This window comes from Pelodiscus sinensis, chromosome 1 (assembly GCF_052426305.1).
Source record: "Pelodiscus sinensis isolate ZL-2025 chromosome 1, ASM5242630v1, whole genome shotgun sequence".
Lineage (NCBI taxonomy): Eukaryota > Metazoa > Chordata > Testudines > Trionychidae > Pelodiscus > Pelodiscus sinensis.
The window spans coordinates 327,073,701-327,094,953 of NC_143052.1; the positions used below are offsets into that span (position 1 = coordinate 327,073,701).

The 21,253-nt window shown below is 47.5% G+C and overlaps 1 protein-coding gene across 1 annotated transcript; it reads left to right on the forward strand.

Moving 5' to 3' along the window:
- The first annotated feature begins 1,691 nt into the window (after window positions 1-1,691).
- On the forward strand, window positions 1,692-9,960 carry LOC149525963 (maestro heat-like repeat-containing protein family member 1). The gene is made up of 6 exons (XM_089776517.1): window positions 1,692-2,220; window positions 3,105-3,260; window positions 4,293-4,427; window positions 6,644-6,746; window positions 7,719-7,784; window positions 9,717-9,960. Exons 2-6 carry the CDS (start codon window positions 3,258-3,260, stop codon window positions 9,788-9,790), a joined length of 381 nt encoding a protein of 126 aa, XP_089632643.1. The 5' UTR covers window positions 1,692-2,220; window positions 3,105-3,257; the 3' UTR covers window positions 9,791-9,960.
- The last annotated feature ends 11,293 nt before the right edge of the window (window positions 9,961-21,253 follow it).

Here is a 21,253-nt window from a genome sequence, read left to right on the forward strand (position 1 = left end):
CACATTTACGCTAAATCGCTATTTTAGAGGCTCATCTGGTGGTTCTAGGAATCTGTTTGTGCCCCAAAATCTTTTTACACCCCACCTAGGAAAGGAGTCACAAACGTGGGTTTTCAAGGTCTGCCTAGAGAGGCCTCATGAAAGCTGCCAATCAGAGCCCAGCTGGCTCAGATATATGGAGCTACAGGGCTTTATTAGGTCAGTTCCTTTCAGGAAGTGGAGGGCCAAGAAAGAATGCTATTCTCTGGCCAAACCAATTCACAGGGGTTCATTTCAGGCAGCATTTTCTGAAGCTGAATTTGCAGAGAGAGAGTCCTTACGAGCCTTAAACATATAATTAGAGGGAGAAACTGAAAGTGGCCCCATAGGAAGAACCCAAGGAAAAAGTAGCAATAAACTGAAATGAAGCAATGACTCGCTGCTATTTCTAGGTTGGAACCAAGAGTAGTGGGCAGGCTCAGGTTCCCCAGTGGCATAAACCCGATGAAGGGGACAAGGCTTATGGAGAGGTTGAACAAAGAACAGAATATAAAGGGTCCAGAGTTGGGGCTGAAGACCCTAGTGAGGGCAACAGGACCTAAAAGGCATTTGTTTGGACTTTGAGACTTGGCCAGAGGGCTGAGCCATGGAAGACTCACTAAGATCGACTGGCAGGATGCACCTGGGAGAGAAAAGGACTGTGGTATCAAATGCAGTCACTGAGAGGCTTTCAAGGGATGAGCAATCACCCATTATAGTGCCTAAAAGGAAAAATCCATGTTTTTAACACAGTACTCATTCATATAGAATAATAAATTACAGTGTATTACGTGTCTCCTCAAATTATATTCGCTATCTTAATGAACATATTAGAGCTAATGGACATGTTGATTTTATTTCAGCTAATGACTGATCCCATACTCAGGGAGAAGAAGATCCTTAAGACTGCCTTACATAGCTTAGAAGAAAGGTCACGGGACAATAACAGCATTGTCCGTCAAATGGCTGTAAGAGGCCTAGGCAATTTAGTCTATGGGGCACCTGAGAAGGTAAGATAGAATACTGAATACAATGCAGCATAACTAGAGAAACTAAAGGAAACAATTGCTCAGGATTTACAGAGGCCATGCACAATGCACTAGGCCAACGTCTGCTCTCTCATACCCCTGTAACCTCTTTGCAGTCAATACACAGCAGGTTTGTTCTCTTGGTAAGCTGGGCATAAGGAAACAATATGTACTTAATATGATCATATGTAAATGTATACTCCTAGGAATGAAGAGTGTAGGCTTTATTTCCACGATGAGAGATTCTATTCCAGGAAACAGAGACACTAAAAAACTCAAATCATGATAGATAATCAGCTGAACGTAAGCGCCCAGTACAAAGCTGTGACCAAAAGAGCTGAGGTGATCCTCGGAGGCATAGACAGAGGGATTCTGAATAAGAATAAAGAAGTTATTTTACCTCTGCTTATGGCACTGGTGTGAGAACTGCTAGAATACTATGTCAGGATCATGCCTGCAATTCAAGAAGGATGCTGATAAATTGGAGAAGAGTCACAAGAATTTTCAAAGGGCTAGAAAATGTGCCTTTAGATTCAATTGGGGGGGGAGGGGGAATGAAGCTAAACTAATTCAGACTGCTAGTAAGGCATACATTTTAATGGTAATTTTAATCATTGGAACCATTTACCAAGAGTTGTGGTGGGGTCTCTATCAGTAGCAACTTTAAAAACAAGATGGGCTGTTTTTCTAAAAGAGGTGCTCTAGTCAAACAGACATTATTTTGGGGAGGTTCTGTGTTGTGAAGGAGGTCAGACTGAATGATCACAATGGTCCCTTTTGGCCTTCAAATCTAAGTAATTAGAAATCTAATAGGATTACATAGGTGTAATATGGCACAGAGTTTGGCTTATTGTAGCTAGTACCTGATGTAAAATATAGCTATAGGTCACTAGGGGGGCAGATGAAATTCCCACTGCTTCATAATTGCTAAAAAAACATATTAGAAATGTGGTTAGTGGAAAGTGTTTTTTAATGTCATACGTCTGAACAGGTGAAAAAGTACAAGAAGTTTCTTCTGGAGGCACTGATCAGGACTTTAGAAGACACTTTCAGTTCTGAAGTCATTGTCGAAAGCCTGAAGGCACTGGCCAACGTTCTGAACGAGCTGAAAGGGAAGGACATAGGTTCTTCCTTCAGAGACCTCACCACACAGATCCGGAAGTACTTCGATAATGTACGTGAACAGAAGCCTTCAACCCCAGTTCAGCTGACATTGATGAGGCTCCATTTACAATGCATGATGTGTCCTCACTGGGCATTGTTCATGTCAGAATGAAGTGATTTTAGGCCTTAGGGAAGAGATGTGTTTTATGGAGGAGCAGAGAATTAAGAAAATGAGGATGCCATCCCTGCTCCTTCAGTCTCACCCTTCTGTTCATCTTTATTTCCAATGAGAATGGCAAAGGAAGTATGAATACTAGATTAGGTAGCTGCATAACAAGGAAAATGGGCATACAGGGTGTAATAGACTGTTTTGGGCCTGCTCCATACGATTTTTATGTCAGATGGTTGAAATTATTCCATTTTGCAGAGAAGTTTGAGATTTCAAATTTTGGTTTTGTTCCTATTTGGGGGACACACCCCCCAGCCCAAATTTCAAAACTCTTTGTGAAACAGTAATACTATTCTCAACCCAGCTCTATTGGGAGCCTTGCCTGAGGGCAGTCTACTGGCAGACTATGCTGGAGACAGGGAACCTGGAAACACTGGGAATTAGAGGTGCCAGGGTGCACATTTCCTGGCTCCTTGTCAGCCTGCCAGACAGGCTGTTCTGAAGGTGAGGGCCAGGAAGCCCAAGATCCCAGTTAGCCTGCTAGATGGGTCACCAAGAAGCTGACCAAGTACCCCTACTTGGCTTCTGGAAGAATGTTGTCAAAATTGAACTGTCTTCAAAGTATTTTGATGAATCAACACATTTGGCCCAAACTTGATTAATTCCAGTTCTTTTAAACTTCTGTAGTTGGAATCACTCTACCCTAATGTAGAAGAGACAGCTGTGCTAGATACATGATGTGGTTATTTCTTCGTTACCAACCTGTGTGGCTTTCTTGGCTATAGGAGGACAACACTCTTCGTGCATTGGCCTTTGTCCTGTTTGGTATCCTGGCCGGCTCTGCAAAGAGAAAATGGAAGGACTATTTTGCCAAGCAGGTTAGACAGAGCTGGGTCACGCTTCTGCTGCACCTGCAAGATCCAAGCCCTGAGGTTTCAATGGTAAGAATGACAGTGACTTAATTACTAAGCAAAAAGAATCTTCCTCCTGATGCCAGGGGAGCTCTGCTATTCCTTCCCGCAGTGGAGACCTAAATTCTTCCCTCAGTTCATTGCCCTCCTTTTGAGTCAATCCCAGACAGGCTGGTCCTTAGCAGCCAGGGTTGTCTCACTGGAGTTCAGGATAGGTCATGGGTCTGATCCCAAGAGTTCATTCCTGCCTATCTCTGCACCCCACGTTCCTGCCTCCCCACAACAGAGGAAAGACCACAGCTATGCCTAGTGAAGCAGCTTTCATAGCTACATCTGTTCTGAAAAAACATTGCTGCTATCTCCAGTTTTCAGTATTATAAAATCATAGAACCATAGGTTTGGAGGAGACCTCAGGAGGTCACTGAGTCCAACCTCCTGCCCAAAACAGGACCAGCCTCAACTAAACAATCCCAGCCAGGGCTTTGTCAAGCTAGGATTTGAAAACTCTAGATTTAGAGGTTCCGTTGCCTCCCTAGGTAACCCATTCCAGTGCTTCACCACCTTCCTAGGAAAATAGTTTTTCCGAATCTCCAACCTAGACCTCCCCCACTGTAACTTGAGACCATTGCTCCTCATTCAGTCATCTAGTACCACTGAGAACAGCCTCTCTCCATCCTCTTTGAAATCCCCCTTCAGGTAGTTAAAGCCTTCTATCAAAGCTCCCCTCACTCTTCTCTTCTGAAGACTAAATAATCCCAAATCCCTCAGCCTCTCCTTGTAAATCATGTGTTCCAGCCTCCTAATCATCTTTGTTGCCCTCCATTGGACTTTCTCCAATGTATCAACATTTTTTAAGTAATGGGGTGCCCAGAATTGGATGCAATACTCCAGAAGTAGAATCCCTTTCCCCCTATTAAAGTCATGCTGGCATATTTTCTGTCTATTACTTCAGGGGAATCCCTTTTATTCTTGGGGTAGATGAGCAGTCAAGGACATGAGTTCCATTTGACTGAGCACAATACGTGTTATGGAACAATTCAGTGGTGCAACCCTCTTTTTCAGGAGTGCAGAGCTACATTTCATCTCTGTGCCCCATTTTTGGGACTGAAGGGGCTCCAAACTATACTTAATGAGCATCTTAGTTGGAGAACCGAGCTGAACCCTGAGGAGCTCCAGATGGATATCTGCAGACACCTTGTGAGTGACCTACAGAATTATATGAGATTATTGACAGCATAGGCTTGTGGTGTAGAAGCAGGGGGAATGTGTGATGGGCAATGTAAGTATCTATGGGTATGTCTATGCTACAAAGTTAGTTTGAACTAACGGACGTTAGTTCGAACTAACTTTCATAGGTGCTACACTAGCGCTCCGTTAGTTTGAATTTAATTCGAACTAACGGAGCGCTTAGTTCGAACTAGGTAATCCTCATTCCACGAGGATTAAGCCTAGTTCAAATTTACTAGTTCGAATTAAGGGCTGTGTAGCCCCTTAATGCGAACTAGTGGGAGGCTAGCCCTCCCCAGGTTTCCCTGGTGGCCACTCCGGCCAACACCAGGGAAACTCTATGCCCCCCTCCCGGCCCCGGACCCCTTAAAGGGGCACGGACTGGCTACGGTGCCCATGCCAGGTGCAAGCCTGCCAGCACCCAGCCAGCAGACCCTGCACCTGGTGCGGATCGAGCCACCCACCCGATGCCCCCCAGCCCTCCCCCTCTTCCCGGGACCAGGCTGGCGGGTCCTGGGAGCTTGCCCGGGACCGCAAAAGGCGGGCTCCCTCCTGGGCTAGTGCGGACATCGTGGACCTCATCCACGATCTCCGCACTAGGCACAGGAAGGTGGCCGGCTAGGGCAGGAGAGCTGCCAGCCTGGCCACCCAGGTGCAGGTGTGCCTGAAAATCAAGGGGGTCCACTGAGACCCCCGACCCTGAGCACTGAGCTTACAATGGCCGTCCTGGGTCAGACCAAAGGTTCATCTATCCCAGTAGCCTGTCTGCCGACAGCGGCCAACCCTAGGGACCCTGGAGGGGATGGACCGAAGACAGTGACCAAGCCATTTGTCTCGTGCCATCCCTCTCCAGCCTTCCACAAACTTTGGGCAGGGACACCACTCCTACCCCCTGGCTAATACCACTCCATGGACCCAACCTCCATGGCTTGATCTCACTTCCCTTTAAACTCTGTTCTAGTTGTAGCCTTCACAGCCTCCAGCAGCAAGGAGTTCCACAGGTTGACTCTGTGCTTTGCGAAGAACAACTTTCTGTTACTAGTTTGAAGCCTGCTACCCATTCCTTTCCTTTGGTGTCCTCTAGTCCTTCTTTATGGGAACTAATGAAGAACTTTTCTGTATGCACCCTCTCCACCCAACTCCTGCTTTTAGAGACCTCTATCCTGTCCCCCCTCCGTCTCCTCTTTTCTAAGCTGAAAAGTCCCAGTCTCTTTAGCCTCTCTTCATATGAGACCTGTTCCCAACCCCTGATCATTTTAGTTGCCCTCCCCTCTGCCACCCTCTCTCTTCCCCTCTCCCACCTCCTTTTCCCAGTCTCCCCCAGTTTTGTTCAATAAAGACAGATTCCATTTTTGAACACAATTGTCCTTTATTTTGTACATCAAGAAGAGGGGCTAGGAAGGGTAAGTGGAAGGAGTTGAGGGAGGAATGGGGTACGCGCCCCCGATGGGGAGGACTGGGCTGGCTCTGCGGGCTTTTGTGGTGGAAGCTCTCCTGCAGCCCCCCAATTGCCCCATCTCCCCAGATGGCAGGCTGCGGCAAGTGCAGCCGGTCTGATGGCCAAGTGCTGTGATGTGCCCAGTGTGGGTACTCCGGGCACTCCAAGCCAAGACTGCTTTGCAAGCGGGGCACCCCTGAGAACTGTCTGTCCGGGGTGGGGGTTGGGACCCTTTAAGCACAGCCCTCGGCTAGCCTGAGACAGCATCTCCACGCTCTAAGTCCTCCTCTGATGACCTGCCGGCACTGCTTCCGGCAATCCTTAAGCCCGGTTCAGGGTCCACTTAATGTTGACATGCTAGTTCGAATTAGTAAAACGCTAATTCGAACTAGTTTTTTAGTCTAGATCCGTTAGTTTTAATTAGCTTAGTTCGAATTAAGTAATTCGAACTAAGTGAGTTCGAATTAACGTTGTAGTGTAGACGTACCCTATTAGAGTGGGATACAGGACTGAGGGTGAGAGGAATGTAAATCTGCCATAGATTCCCACTTTCCCCACTTCTACACAGCCTCCTGTCCTTTCTTTTATTTACTTGTTTAAATTAAAAAAAAAGTCTGAGTGAGTCCAATAACTGACAGCAGTGGCAAGAGGAACACAGACTGTTTACTTGTGGTTTGTAAAGGCATGTGTTGGCAGTCAAAGGGCATTTCTAGCCAGAGAGAGCTCATGTGTCCCTGATTTTCTCTAGGCCAAAGAGAAGGCTGAGCTACTGGAGAACTTTTACAAAACTACCATCACATACTTCTGCAGCAGCTGGGAAGAGATCCGGGCAGTTGCAGCCAAGTTAGCTGGTGAGAGAAAGTGTGCCGTGTCCCTTTTGGTATTCCCTTTGAGGTAGACAGAAAAAGTCCCTGTGTGCAGCACTGAGCTACTATTAATCTCTCCGTGCTGTGACTTCTCATGCATAAATGGAGATGTTAATGTTCTCCTACTTCTCCAGTGTGGTGTTAGGAGGAATTTGTAAGTTGCAATAGAATGCTTTGAGATGGCGCAGTCATTTAGTAGCAGAGGCTGGCACACTGTCACGTAGGGTATGTTTATTCTCCGATCAAACTAGTGTGCTAAAAATAGAGTAGCTGTGGCAGGAGTAGCAGGAGGGGTTAACTATTCCAAGGATGATCCCATCCAAACCCAAAAGTCTGTTCTCAAGGTGGCTAGCTCCTCCGACTGCTTCTGTCATCTTACCTGCACTCTATTTTTAGTAGTCAGAGTTAGTGTGGACTCAAACTATAGACCTAAGCTCAGTGTTGTTCACTGTTCCTTACTGGTGCTTCATCACTGGGAGGTAGGCAGGCCACCGCCACACAGTGCCTGCTGTTGCAGGTTCCTGATTGCCTTGCCCAGGAAGCACTAGATTCCTCCCCTTTGGCCCTGTGCCATCCTTTCCTTAGCACACCCATGCAAGCCAGGCAAGCATTGTGGCCTAATTAATTTATCCATGTGAGATCCTTGCTTAGTACGCACTTATTCCTGGCCCCAGCCCTTTGTTCACACCACTAGATTAATACACTATCCTAGTATATCTCCAATAACTGACAGCAGTGGCAAGAGGAACATAGATTGTTTAAAGCAAATGAGGTTTTATGTAAACATTCTTAATTTTTTTCTCTTATTCTCTTCAGTGTGGACGCTAAACTTTTCTAGTATTTTCTTGCTTACAGCTCACCTTAGACCCACAATAGAAGCCAAAGGGCCAATGTTATCACCTTGCACTTAACAAGAGAAGGTTTTTTATTGATGTTTATTTTACACTGCTTATTTAGGCATCATCCTGGAACATACGGACACCAAAAATATGAAATGGCTGGACATGGAACATCTGTTGACCTGTAAGTAACAAATACAGGTGAAATCCTATTCATTAGTGAGTTATAAAGAAATTTAGCTGACAAGCAAGCAGTAACTGATACCACAGGTGTGAAGTGCATCAGCCACACATCAAAGGACAGATTCAGCTTTAGTCTGCTCTGAAAGAGGTACGTCTACACTACAGCGTTAATTCAAGTTAACTTAATTCGAAATAGTTAATTTGAATTAAGCTAATTCGAATTATGCATCTATACACAAAACCTATTTCAAAATAGCATTTTGTTATTTTGAAGTAGCGCGTCCACACTGAGTGGACCCTGAACCGAAGTTCAGGCTGGCCGGAACCAGTGCTGGCAGGGCATCAGGTTAGGACATAGTGTGTGGGGCTGCTGCCTCAGGCTGAGCTCCGTGCTTCACGGGACCCTACCCCCACCCCGAACAGACAGTTCTCAGGGTTCCCCGCTCGCTTTTCTACCCCGATGAGGGACAACAAAGCAGTCCTGTCTTGGAGTGCCCTGAGTGCCTGCACTCGGGACACCACAGCACTCGGCCACATGGAGCCAGAGCTGCCCCTGGGCACACCGGTGCGTCTCGTAGGGTTGTTGCCATCAGCCCAGCTGCACTTGCTGCAGGCTACCGTCCGGGGAGTCCATCGGGGGGCTGTCAGGATCCAGGAGGCCCTGCAGGAGAGTGTCCACCCCGAGGAGCCCTCAGAGCCACCCCGGTCCTCCCCACCGGGGGCTCGTGCCCCATTCCTCCCTCACGTCCATCTTCTTACTCCTCCCTAGCCTCCCTTCCTGATGTCAAATAAAAGACATGTATGTTCAAAAATAGAAACTGGGTTTATTGAACAACAGGGTGAACCTCTGGGGAGACTGGGAAAAGGAGGTGGGAGAGAGGAATAGAGTGGGTGGGAGAGGGGAGGGTGAAACCTGGGAGGAGGAAGTTGGAAGGGAGAAGCAAAGGGAAGAAAGGAGAAGGGAAGATCAGGGCCCAAGGTTGGGGGTCTCACCGCACCAACTTGATTGTCATGCAAACCTGCTCCTGGGTTCGCATGTGGCCTTTGGTGGCCAGGCTGGCAGCTATCCTGCCATTGACGGCCGTGTTCCTCTGTCTAGTGCGGAGATCATGGATGCTGGGGCATCCCTCCCAAACCTGAATAAGGTCCATGATCTCCACCCTGGACCAGGAAGGCACCCGCCTTCTCCAGCCCCTGTCAGGCTCCTGGGTGCTGGCAGACTGCTCCTGAGGAGCAGTGGAGGGTTGGCTGCCAGTGCCTTGCTGGCTCACGTTTTGTGGCTACTGGCTCAGGGGCCCCAGTGGCCACTGCTGGCTCTTGGCTGGTAGGCTTGGATCTGGCACGGGCCAGGGTCTATCCCTTTAATAGCTCTGGGGTTTACTAAATTTGAATTAAGCGCTCTGCTATTTCGAATTAATATCGAAATAGCGGTTTGCATGTATAGATGCTATTAAAGTTAATTCAAAATAACAGCTGTTATTTTGAATTAACTTTGCGGTGTAGACGTACCTGGAGGAAACTGCAGCCAGTGTGATATAAGTCAGTGCATCTCCTGGCTATCCTGGCAATGCCTCTTCCCAACCTGTGTGATCCACTCTTTGGGCTCCATCGGCTCCCTGGAAGCCACTTTTTGCTACCCCAAACTCCACACCATCAGATTTATTTCTGTCAGGAGATGTAAAATAACTTAAAAGCAGAAGCTATTGAGTCAATGGAGCACCTTCCAATTGGATGAGTTTCTGGTAGGGTCAGGGTCTCCCCTCTCCCCCCTCCTCCATCTCAGTTTGGAGCTTGGAAGGATCCCAATGGAGGAACCTAAAGCTTTGTTTGTACAGAGAGCTTCTGTAGCTTGGTACTCACTGGTACTAAATCTCCAGCTACTGCAGGCATAGGTGACTATATGAAAAGTGAGTCATATTCTCTGTAATTCCAGCTCTCCAGGTACTACAGAATGACCCAAGTCCCATTGTCCAGCTGGTGGCAACTCAGGTCCTAAGAGACATCTGACCTGGATGAGTGCTCGGGGAATGAAGCACAGACAAATAGATCAAAGAGCTCCTGCTACCTTGAATGGGAACAAGAGAGGGATTGCTGGAGGACAATGTGCTCTGTCTGTGCCAGCTTCTGTTTCCAGCTTGCACCTCATATACTTCGGTGGGAAGCTAGACCTTGGTGGTATGCGGCCAGCTCTGCTATGGGGTAGGAGAGTAGTATAAGGGCCCTACCATCAATCAAACATTAGCCCCGCCACCTGACCCTGGAAGTCCCCCCCCGACTCCCCGGAAGTTCCTTCTCCCTTGTCACCGGCAGTCCCGCCCCTGGAGGGTAGTACATCCTGGTCGAGAGGGACAGGTGACCGGAAGTAAAAAAGGATGTCATGTGACCCCCGTTAGGCCCGTCCCCTGTCACCGGAAGTCCCGCCCTTGGGGGTAATACATCCAGGGTCAAGAGGGGCAGGTGACCGGAAGTAAGGGGTGTCATGTGACCCCTCTAAGGACTTGCCCCGCCTCCCTCTACCAATCAGGAAGGGCTTTCCCCGTAGGACCGCCCCGCGAACCGCTTTGACCAATCGGGGGGCAGTTCCGGGACCGGATGACCCGCCCAGAAGTGGGTTGTGTGACCCCTCTAAGAACTCGCCCCGCCTCCCTCCACCAATCAGGAGGGGTTTTTTCCCTGTAGGACCGCCTCGTGAACTGCTTTGACCAATCAGGGGGCAGTTCCGGGACCGGATGACCCGCCCAGCAGTGGGTTGTGTGACCCCTCTAAGAACTCACCCTGCCTCCCTCTACCAATCAGGAGGGTTTTTTTCCCTGTAGGACCGCCCCACAAATCGCTTTCACCATTCGGGGGGTGCAGTTCTGGGACCCGTTGACCAGACCGGAAGCTGGTCGTGTGACCCCTCTAAGAGCTTCCCGTGACACCCTCTGTCAATCAGAGCATAGCACTTCCCCATAAGTTCTAGCGCCACACAAAAGAGGCCATCTTGTTCCAAGAGCGCGTGTTTCAGAGAGCGTGCAAACGCTGAGCGGAAACATGGACTCTTTCACCACCCCCACCAGAAGTTTGGAGTTTGTTTTGGTGACGAGGGCCTTCCACCACATGAGAAGAAAGTGCCACATCAGCAACAGTTCCGAGGACGAGGGAGAGGCGAAAAGGGGCCCTTTGCCCCCTCTGCTATTGGATACACCAGAATCTGATCCCGAAACCCAACTCCTCCCACGGCAGCCTGACGAGCTAGACGGCCTCTCGTTATCTGTCCCTGTGGAGGATGCTGCCCATCTCTCCCAGGAGTCGGACAAGGTGAACGGAAAAGAAGTCAAACAGGTAAATGAAAAAATCGAGGTGGGGGGCATCATGGGTGTTTTGTGAATCTAAAAACCAGCAGCTGTAGCTTATTCTCTTTTTTGACAATCTCTTGCCAGGTCGACGATGACTTTCTAGAAACCTTTGAGAAATTGCACATCGGTAATCCTGTGGGAGTAAATCTATCTTGTGCCCGCTTTTTTTGCTCATATCTGACACATGGATCTCGAGAACAAACGTGCAAGAATGAATTAACTCGGACTCCCTAATAGCGATAGTGGTGGGGGATAGTGTCATGGTGCCCATTTGCAGATGGCTGTAAAAGGGTGTGTTAATCCAGATGCTTAATAAAACTTGTATGAAATGTGTTGGTGTGAATGTGTTCCTTCCATACTTACAGCATCTTTTACTAACACAAATAACAGTCATGTCTACGCAGATTGCTCTGTTAGAGAAAATATATTACACCCCCAGGGAAGCTGGTAGCTTTGGTGGGGTGAACCCTCTGTTTCAAGCAGTCAAAAAGCACAGTAAAACTTTGAACAGAAGACAGGTAACATCATGGCTTTCGGACCAAGACGCTTACTCTTTGCACAAGCCTGCTCGAATACATTTTAAAAGAGACAAGACCATTGTCTCAGACGTGGATGCACAATGGCAAGCAGATTTGGTGGATATGCACCGGTTCTCCAAACGCAACAGCGGTTTTAAGTATATTTTAACAGTGATAGACATTTTATCAAAATATGCCTGGGCCTTAGGCCTAAAGGACAAGACGGGCAAGGAGGTAGCCAAGGCCTTTAAAGCTATTTTCAGCGAAGGTCGCGTGCCTCAAAAATTACAAACGGATCGGGGAAAAGAATTTTTAAACAAACCTTTAAGTGGATTGTTAAAGCGGCATGGTGTCCACCATTTTGTTACTAACAATGAAGTCAAAGCGGGGGTTGTGGAGCGATTTAACAGAACTTTAAAATCTAGGATGTGGAGATATTTTACAGCCCACAATACCTTTCGCTACATTTACATATTATCTGAGTTTATAAAGAGTTACAGCTGGAGCTTTCACAGAACTATACGGACCAGACCTGCTGATGTGAACCCCGCCAATTCTCTGAAGGTCTGGAAAAGTGTTTATGGAGATGATGTTAAAATAAAACTGGCTGTTGTTCCTTTTAGAAAAGGGGACCACGTGAGACTCTCTAAAACCAAAAGTGCCTTTAAAAAAGGTTATGAACAAACATTTACCGATGAGATATTCATAGTGGATGAAGCCTTAACCAGGGGTGAGAGACCTGTCTACCGATTAAAAGATTATGAGGGTGAGACAGTGACGGGGTCGTTTTACCCTGAAGAATTACAAAAGGTGAACCCCAAACAAGACAGGATTTACAGGATTGAAAACGTTCTAGCAGAGAAAGGGAAAGGAAGAAAAAAGCAGCTATTGGTGAAATGGCTGGAGTGGCCCAACAAATTTAACAGTTGGGTAGAAGCTTCTCAACTCTGTAACGTTTAAGCGAGAATAAAAACAATCCCACCTGCAAGGAGAGAAATGGGGGACGGGGGCTTCTACATCACTCTGCCCAGCAACGCCAGCTCTGGGGTTTTTCCCCAAAACACCAGCTCGGCCTTTACAATACAGCTAATAAAGTCGTTGGATCTCCCGGGGGCCTGGGAAGTGGGGTTAGCGGAAATACAATATCCACACAGCTGGAACAACATTACTGAGGACACCCCTTTCCAAATCACCTTTGGAGATAAACCATGGAGTTATATCCTACGGCGAGGTTATTACTCAACTATACCCGAATTATTGGAACATATGAATAGCATTGTGGCACGTCATTCTGGACCGCCTGATGTTATCATGAATTATGACCCCGTGAGTAGAAAATGTAGACTTAAATCCACCGATGCTACTGCTACGTTTTCTACCCTCGGGGAGCTAGCTAACATTCTGGGTTTGGCCCCCGGGCACAGTGTCCAGAAGAGTCCCTTCTCAGCAGACATCACAGGGGGTTTCAACTCCTTGTATCTATACACGGATATTGTAGAACACCAGTTTGTGGGGGACTTTTCTGTCCCCCTGTTACGCTGCGTCCCTGTCAGAGGAAATAACAATGAGTTTGTTACCATCACCTACGATAAGCCTCATTACGTACCCATCAGTCAACACCACATCGACACCATCACCATTGAAATAAAGACGGATCAAAACGGATGCGTTTCATTTCGCTTTGGCAAGGTGATTGTGAAGCTGCACCTGCGTTCCCGGAAAGAGCGAGGTTTCTAAAAAGCAAAACACTATTATGGCGATCGTAAAAAATTATGGTCACTCCAAAGTCTACAGCAACTATTACAAAGCCCAGGCTGGATATGCCCTTCCTGGATATCATGGAGCCCCTGTGATGTACGGGGCCGGCGTGGGCGGTATATTCCGTAGCCTTTTTCGAAAAGCTGTACCGCTTTTGCGAAGAGGGCTAGAGATTATTAAACCCCACATAAAAACAGCCGCTCAAAACATAGCCAGAGATGTGGTAGGCCACGTTTCCCAGGCTGTCTTGGAGAAGGTGGGGAATCCGGCTAAACAGGAAGGGTCAGGGCTGATGTATATTAAAAGGAGGAAGAGAAAGAGAAATGCGTCATATCCGCGACGCACAGGACCCCCGAAACCCTTTAAAAGAAGAGCCTTGACACGCAGGACAGGCCATAAGCAAAAGTCCAAGAGGAAGCCAGGGAGAAAGAGGACACGCTCTGTACCTGGTAAAAGAGATATATTTTAGTCAACATGGCTTTCGTTCACTGCGGGTCGGAAGAGTGCACCAAATCTGAACTAGACTTGTTTCAGATAGCCCCTACGCAGACCAGCATTGAGAAAAGCATCTACATCAAGGTGCCGCCTCTGTCAGCCGTGACAGAAACTGCCCCCATCGACTTTTTTATAGCAGGGAATGGCATAGATTATATGGATTTAAACAACATCCTACTCTACCTTTGTTGCAAGATAGTAAAAGGCGATGGGACTGCACTCCCCAGGGATGCCGCGGTAGGCCTGGTGAATTACCCAGTGGCCTCTATTTTCAGTCAATTGGACGTTACATTGGGAGACCGCCTAGTAAGCAATTTTCCGCCTGACTGTTTTACAAAGACACTCCTGGACAACACGAAAAAACAGCTGGATGGTGAGAATCTAGGATTTGTGAGGTGTGCAAGGCTGACGTCCCAGAGCAGGACAATGGAGTTGTTGGGTCATCTACACAGCGACCTGTTTTTTCAAGAAAAACTTTTGTTGAACGGGGTGGATGTGAAAATTAAATTGACACGCAGTAAAGCACCCCAGGTGAGGGGTTTAAAGGCAACTGATGGTTGTTTTTCTTAATTTTTCTTCTTAAAAACAATGAACAATTCAGAAAAAATACCTAGACATAATATATATATATATTAAATAGATATTCTATATATAGAGAAGTGTTTTATTTAAAGCAAAATGTGATCAAGTTCAAAAATTATTTTTAGAACATGACAAACTTCACACACTGAGCCAGTCAGACAGTTTAGCCAATTTTTGTTTTTTAGAAGGCAAAAAAGGAGTTGGTGTTTCTCGATCCATCCCAGCGTCAGTGGCTGAGGCCTTCAGGCGTTCCAAAAGAACTCTGTTGTCTGCACTGCCCATGATGGAAGATGGAACGTTTAGTTCTGCCATGGCATTGATAAACACATCCCATCCTTTAGGTACATGTCTGCTAGGGACAGAACGCGTCTGGGTGACGGCTCTGACTAAGTCAAGCATGTTAGAACCATTAACCACCGAGCCTTTGTACACAAATGCACCTTTATCATTCCAGGAAGCGATAGTTTTATCCTGGCCCAGCTTATTTAGCAACACTGAGGCCTTTTTCTTATAACGCTTATTCACGTTATCCAACAGCTCCTGAACCACAGAGTCTGAGGTGTTTTCTGTTTCTGGAGGTTTGGCGGTGTCACTCTGTTCTGGTAGAAACAGACTTATTTTCCTTTTATCTGCATCACTTTGCCTCACGTACGTTAGGTATCTCTGAAGCACAGCGCTGTAGAGTTTAGCCTTTTCGTATTCGGCTAAGTCAGTCCTTTGAAGAACAGACTTCATTTCAGCATCCAGTAAGCGAGTTGCAGTTGTTCTGATATTTTCCTCCACTGGAGGGGGAGCCCTTAATTGCTCCAGCTGATGGCTGGGCACCAGGTACATTTTTTCTGCATACTCCATTATCGGTTATTCAAAAGCCCCGTTATCAGAGGGACAGCAAAACTTAACAAAGGGCCGATAAACCCCCCAGACTGCTTCACCAGATGCTTCTTTCTTTTAAGCGAGACCCTTTTATTAGACAATGTTTTTATAAGCGTGCGTTTCTTTTTCAGCACGCTCACTTGATTCTGCGTCAAAGGCACGTTTCCTTTTAAGGTATTGAGTGCTAGTTCTGAGATGGCCGCTACTAAATCGTCAGAGGCCGAACACAGTATAGCCTTCCTTTGCTGCGGGGGTGATTTGCTAAGTAATTTTAAAAGAGCCAGGTTTCTCTTCATGCAGCTAGACATGTTTTCGGTCGGCAACCCCCAGCTGTTAAAAAGGGTCTGCCGATAAATCATCTCTTTTTATACCCGGCGGTTGTTCTTTTCAAAGTAGAAGCCACCGGCCAGTCTGGAGGGAAAAGACCAGTTCTTAGTCTATAAGCTTCTGGCGTGGACGCATTTAAATCCACCACCAGGTAGCCATAAGGTCTTTTGGTAGCATCCTCAAAAGCTTCTAGAAAGAATTGAGCCTTGCCGGGGTAAATTTGCCGAGCAAGCGTAGCGATTTGCAGTTTATCCCTGGGGTTTTTGAACAGAACCATGTACTTAGTGTTTAGGTTAATCGTACGGCTCTTTTTCCCCTGACAAAATACGTTCTGAACGATATACATAATGCTCAATTTCCTGTGGTGCACGTACTTGGTAAAGGCTTTCTCAATTTCATCGCTTTCACAAGCAGAGTTCATCAGATCATCCACGATAATCAGATTCACTTTATTAGTAGGAAACAAATGGTCATCGTCAAAAGCATTAGGCAGACCCTCCACAAAATTGGTAAAGGGATATTTACAGAGCAGTTCTTTATACAGAGGTTGCCAACAACTGTAACACCACAAAATATTCTCAGGCATAACAGACAGTGTGTGTTTGGCATTATCCAATACGTTTTTTATAAAGTAACTTTTCCCACAGTTGCTAGGCCCTGCGAGAATTGCAGAAAAGGGGTGTTTCCACCTCGTATCCATTTTTCAAAAGCTGAAGGGTCGGGTTTTAAACCCTTCTCCTAGGACCCTCTTGTTATAAACACCTTTGTGTTTTTTAAGGGTTTTTGTCTCTATTTGCCACTGATTTTTGTTTCTTACAATCGAGGGCTGTTGCACCTCTATCTTTTTTGAGGTGTTTTCTTGCAGACCCGTGCAATAGTCCAGGACTAGATCTTTCAAACTGTCAAAGTTGATCTTTTCACAGTTTGCTACGTTTAGGGTAATTCCTTTGACTTTCATACAGGCCTTTCCTCCCGACAGCTTATACCCGTAGGTTTTCGGGCCTGCCGACACAAACTCAGTGATGTGTTGATCTGACGGGATCTCGCTCGTGAGGTCCCCTAAATAATCCCCCAGAGGGGGATTCCAGTCACCTTCCCTTTTCACAAATATCACTGAGTCAGTGTCATGGTATAGGCACCGCTCTTGCAACCCATCTAGGAGACTGTATAATTCTAAGCGGGCATAAGCGGTGGTGAAACAGGCTATGAAAACATTGGTATTGCCAGAGACAGAGTACCGGTCTTTTGCGTGCTTCCAAGACACGCATGCTGTTTCATTGTCGATAAACTCGCAGGATGAAACCTCGTAATTGGGGGAAAACAGGTACCGAAAGAGTTCATCAGGGTCTCTTACGATGCTGGTGTTGGGTAGGTTTGTTCTTTGGCCGAATTTACCCCACAGAGAATTTAAAAACAGTTTAGCAATTTGGCGTTTAGCTGGGTTCGACCTGATCTCGTGTTGGCGTAAACGCACGCCTTCTTTTTGGTAAAAATCGTTAACGTACTTATTTTGTTTTTGTTCGTCTGTGCACCAGCCGGGATACCCTGAAGCCTCTTGTTCCTGACGGAGGTGTAATTTGATATACTCTGACAAGAGTTTGTCAGATTTGTCACTGAAATGCCAGATTTCACAGATTTTAGCCACTGTATACCCCTTTGCTATGGCCACAGTCAATTCCACCGTGCACCATGTCCCCAGGATAGCTCTCTCCTCATCAGTATGGGTGCACGTCTCTCGCTGCTCGGTTTCCGCACATGTTTGGCATAGCGGGAACATAAGCTTGCCACCCACTCTGACAGGTAACAATGGGAAAAAGAGTCCTCGCGGGGGGTACACCTTAACTTTTGCAATTCCAAAATAATTTGCAAGGGGTCCAAAGTTGTCATAAACTATATCGGGGTGTCCAATAGGGTATTCTTTGGTTTTGTTTACGAAAGGGTAAAATCATAATAGTGGATTTCTTCCCCGGGGTTAGGCTTGTAATATAGGCGGATAGCGTTTGTCCTCCCCCCGAAAAGAGCATCCCTAGGCCTGAGAGGCTGGGGTAACTGGGCTCGGTTTAAAAAGCCTGCAAGCTCCCTGTCTGTTTCTTTCATCACCTCCCACTCGTGCTCCCAGAGAGTCCTCACTACAAAACCAAGTTGTTTTAGATAGTCAGTCTTAAGCTGCGTCTTGTAATAAAGAAACCCAAAAGTTGTCCCTGTCATAGGGTTTTGTGCTTTTTCACAATAACAGGTGACACAGCCATGGAAAAAACACCCGTTAAACTCAAAGGCCGTGCCTACCCCGTCAACATTGGCATAACCGTCTAAAAAGTAGGGGCCTACCTGTAGTGCCCCACCCTGTAAAGCATGCCGTATTTGTATATTTTCTTTGTAAGAGGTATACAGCAGCCACTGAATAGATGGGGTCGAATATCTCTTTTTCTGCCGGTGGTAATTGTCTGGAGGGAGAAGAGCTACCGTGTTAGGCTCCAAAAGCATAAACCTGTACATCGCCATGCAGATGGAGGCCAGCGTGATGTACTGGAAAGGATCGATATACAGGTTTATCTTAGTGAATTTACCAGGGCCTCTCTCTGCTACATCCCCCATCTCTGTCATGTTCATAATCTCTTTTCTATATAGAATACAAGCCTGTCTCAAAATGTTAACATCCTGTTGACAGTAATACGCGAGCTCTTTCTGCAAGTCAAACGTCTCATAGCTGTGGTCCCGATACCAGTCGAGAAACTCTGCTTTTTCCCTGGGCATCATACTGTCTACACCATAGTGTCCCACACCAGGCATAGGCCCCACGTAATTTTGGTGTGAAAAAAATGTGGAAAATACCCTTTGCACCCTTCAAACCCCATCGCCTGCAGTAGCTTGTTAAGCTTCATGGGCAAGAAGTTTAAAGAGTCTATAAAACGAATGTCCAGGGCCTTAACTTTCACACACATTAGTTTACTACCCTGAGTGATCAGCTCTAGGCACATCTTTTCCTTCAGTAGCTGTCTCACGACAAAGTACGCATCGTAACCTTTGGAATTGTGCGCTATGAATGTGTAGTCACGGAACTCTTTGCCAATAAAGGTCTTAACGAACATAGAAAGACACTCGCTACCCTTAAATTCCCAGGATTTTTCTGGCTTTAGGGCCAGAGCAAAAATGTAATTGGGAGTGTGCAACCCCGTCTCCTGCGTGCATTCGAAATCATAAAAAATATACTTTTCTGAGGCTTCGGGCTTTCTAAGGCTGTCCATAAAACAGAAATGATTGTCAATGTTGCCAACAAGCAAGCCCTTACACTGCTTACAGCGTCGCCCTTTACAGCGGTGCCGCTTGTCCATGTAAGACTGACACACATCACACAAAGTTTTAGACAGGCATTCAACTTGTTTTTTCGATGCGCAGTCTATGTGTCTGACTAAGCACTCTTTGGCTCGACAAAATAGTCTACAGCTAGGACACCGCAGCGGCACGCCCACGCTGTCTGAGCACGTTCCGCTCAAGCAGAGGCGGCAACAATACCTGCAAGAGTGGTCATGACTGTACACTGTGTGGCAAAACTCACAATAATTTTTCGCTCCGAACAACTTTTTCACATCCAGAACCCCATAATAATGCTCATCTCCGCCAAGCACCGCGCGCCCAGGGCCGGCACCCCCACCCTCAAGCACCGCGCGCCCAGGGCCAGCGCGCCCCCCCCCCGCGCAAGCGCCATGCGCTATGTACCCAGGGCCAGGTCAACCCCAAGCACCTGGCAGGTGCATGCAAATGCCCCTGCGGGCGCCATGGCGCCCGCGGGCACCGTGTTGGGGACCACGGACCTACGGCAATAACAGTATTTAATAAGCTTTCCAAACACAGTTCAGCACATAGGCCCCGGAGCTTGCAGTTTATACCCTCTGGAGTCCAAGTCAAACAGTCATGGTACCGCTGGGCTGGCGCATTTATGACACAACCCTCACAATCCTCAAAAAGCTTTTCCCTAAGACAGTGACTAAGGACGGTATAAACACCAACGCGTACAATAGAGCGCATAACTTTTTTACGCTTATGATGTGGCACTGGCTCAACTAGGTCAATGCACAGCCACCTCCTGAATTCTTCATGGCCCTCATCCTTGGCGTTCTCTTCAATGCTTTGTATCAGTGTTGAGCAAAAACAAGGTGGGCCTGGTTCGTCTTCCTCGTCCGATGCAATGCTGTCCCGGGTCTGACGGTCAGCTAGAAAGGCATCATCAAGCTGTCAAAAGATTGCCAGAAAGAAATAATGTAAGACGCTCTGGTAATTTTTTTTTTAAAGTTTACAAAATCCCGGTTTCCTAACTCCATGATGCCCCAACTTCGATCTTTCATTTACCTATTTGGCTTCTTTTCCATGCGTCTTGTCCGACTCCTGAGAGCCATGGGCACCTTCTTCCTCCAGGCCATCTAGCTTGTCTGGCTGCATCGTGAGCGGTTGGGTTTCGACGTCAGATATTGGTGTATCCATCAGCGGCTGGGCCAAAGGGCTGCCTTCAACTTCTCCTTCCTCCTCAGAACTGTCGCTGATGTAGCGCTTTCTTCTCGGCACCAAAACAAAGTTGATGAAAGAAGCCATGTTTCCGCTCAGCGTTTGCACGCTCTCTGAAACACGCGCTCTTGGAACAAGATGGCCTCTTTTGTGTGGCGCTAGAACTTACGGGGAAGTGCTATGCTCTGATTGGCAAAGGGTGTCACGGGAAGCTCTTAGAGGGGTCACACGACCCGCCTCAGGTCTGGTCAACGGGTCCCGGAACTGCACTCCCCGGATTGGTCAAAGCGATTCGTGGGGCGGTCCTACAGGGAAAAAACCCCTCCTGATTGGTAGAGGGAGGTGGGGCGAGTTCTTAGAGGGGTCACACAACCCACTGCTGGGCGGGTCATCCGGTCCCAAAACTGCCCCCCGTTTGGTCAAAGGGGTTCGCGGGGCGGTCCTACAGGGAAAAACCCCCTCCTGATTGGTAGAGGGAGGCGGGACAAGTTCTTAGAGGGGTCACACGACCCACTGCTGGGCGGGTCATCGGGTCCCAGAACTGCCCCCCCGCTTGGTCAAAGCGGTTCGCGGGGCGGTCCTACAGGGGAAAAACCCTTCCTGATTGGTTGAGGGAGGTGGGGCGAGTCCTTAGAGGGGTCACATGACACTCCTTACTTCCGGTCACCTGCCCCTCTTGACCCCGGATGAATTACCCCAAAGGGCGGGAATTCCGGTGACAGGGGACGGGCCTAACGGGGGTCACATGACACCCGGTCAGCTGTCCCTCTTGACCCGGATGTACTACCATCCAGTGGCCGGCCTTCCGGTGACAGGGGAGAAGGGAATTCTGGCGGTCAGGGGGCGGGACTTCCGGGGTCAGAGGGCAGGGCTAACGTTTGATTGATGGTAGGGCCCTTATACTACTTAGGGGATTACACATGCCGGGGGAATTCACTAAGCGTGGCTTTAATTGGCATTTAAGCATCTAACTGTGGATATTGGTGATTTCCTTTAGATAGCCAGGGCCTTTAACTGTGCTTGTATTGTCCAGTCCCATAAGTTGCTGAGTGTCCTCAAACTCCCTCTGATGTTATTGG

What these genes read in the sequence shown, in the direction of transcription:
- LOC149525963 (XM_089776517.1), top strand. An exon ending in TGGATATCTGCAGACACCTT is followed by an intron (nt 4,428 to 6,643) that starts GTGAGTGACCTA and finishes GATTTTCTCTAG; the next exon opens with GCCAAAGAGAAGGCTGAGCT. An exon ending in AGTTGCAGCCAAGTTAGCTG is followed by an intron (nt 6,747 to 7,718) that starts GTGAGAGAAAGT and finishes CTGCTTATTTAG; the next exon opens with GCATCATCCTGGAACATACG.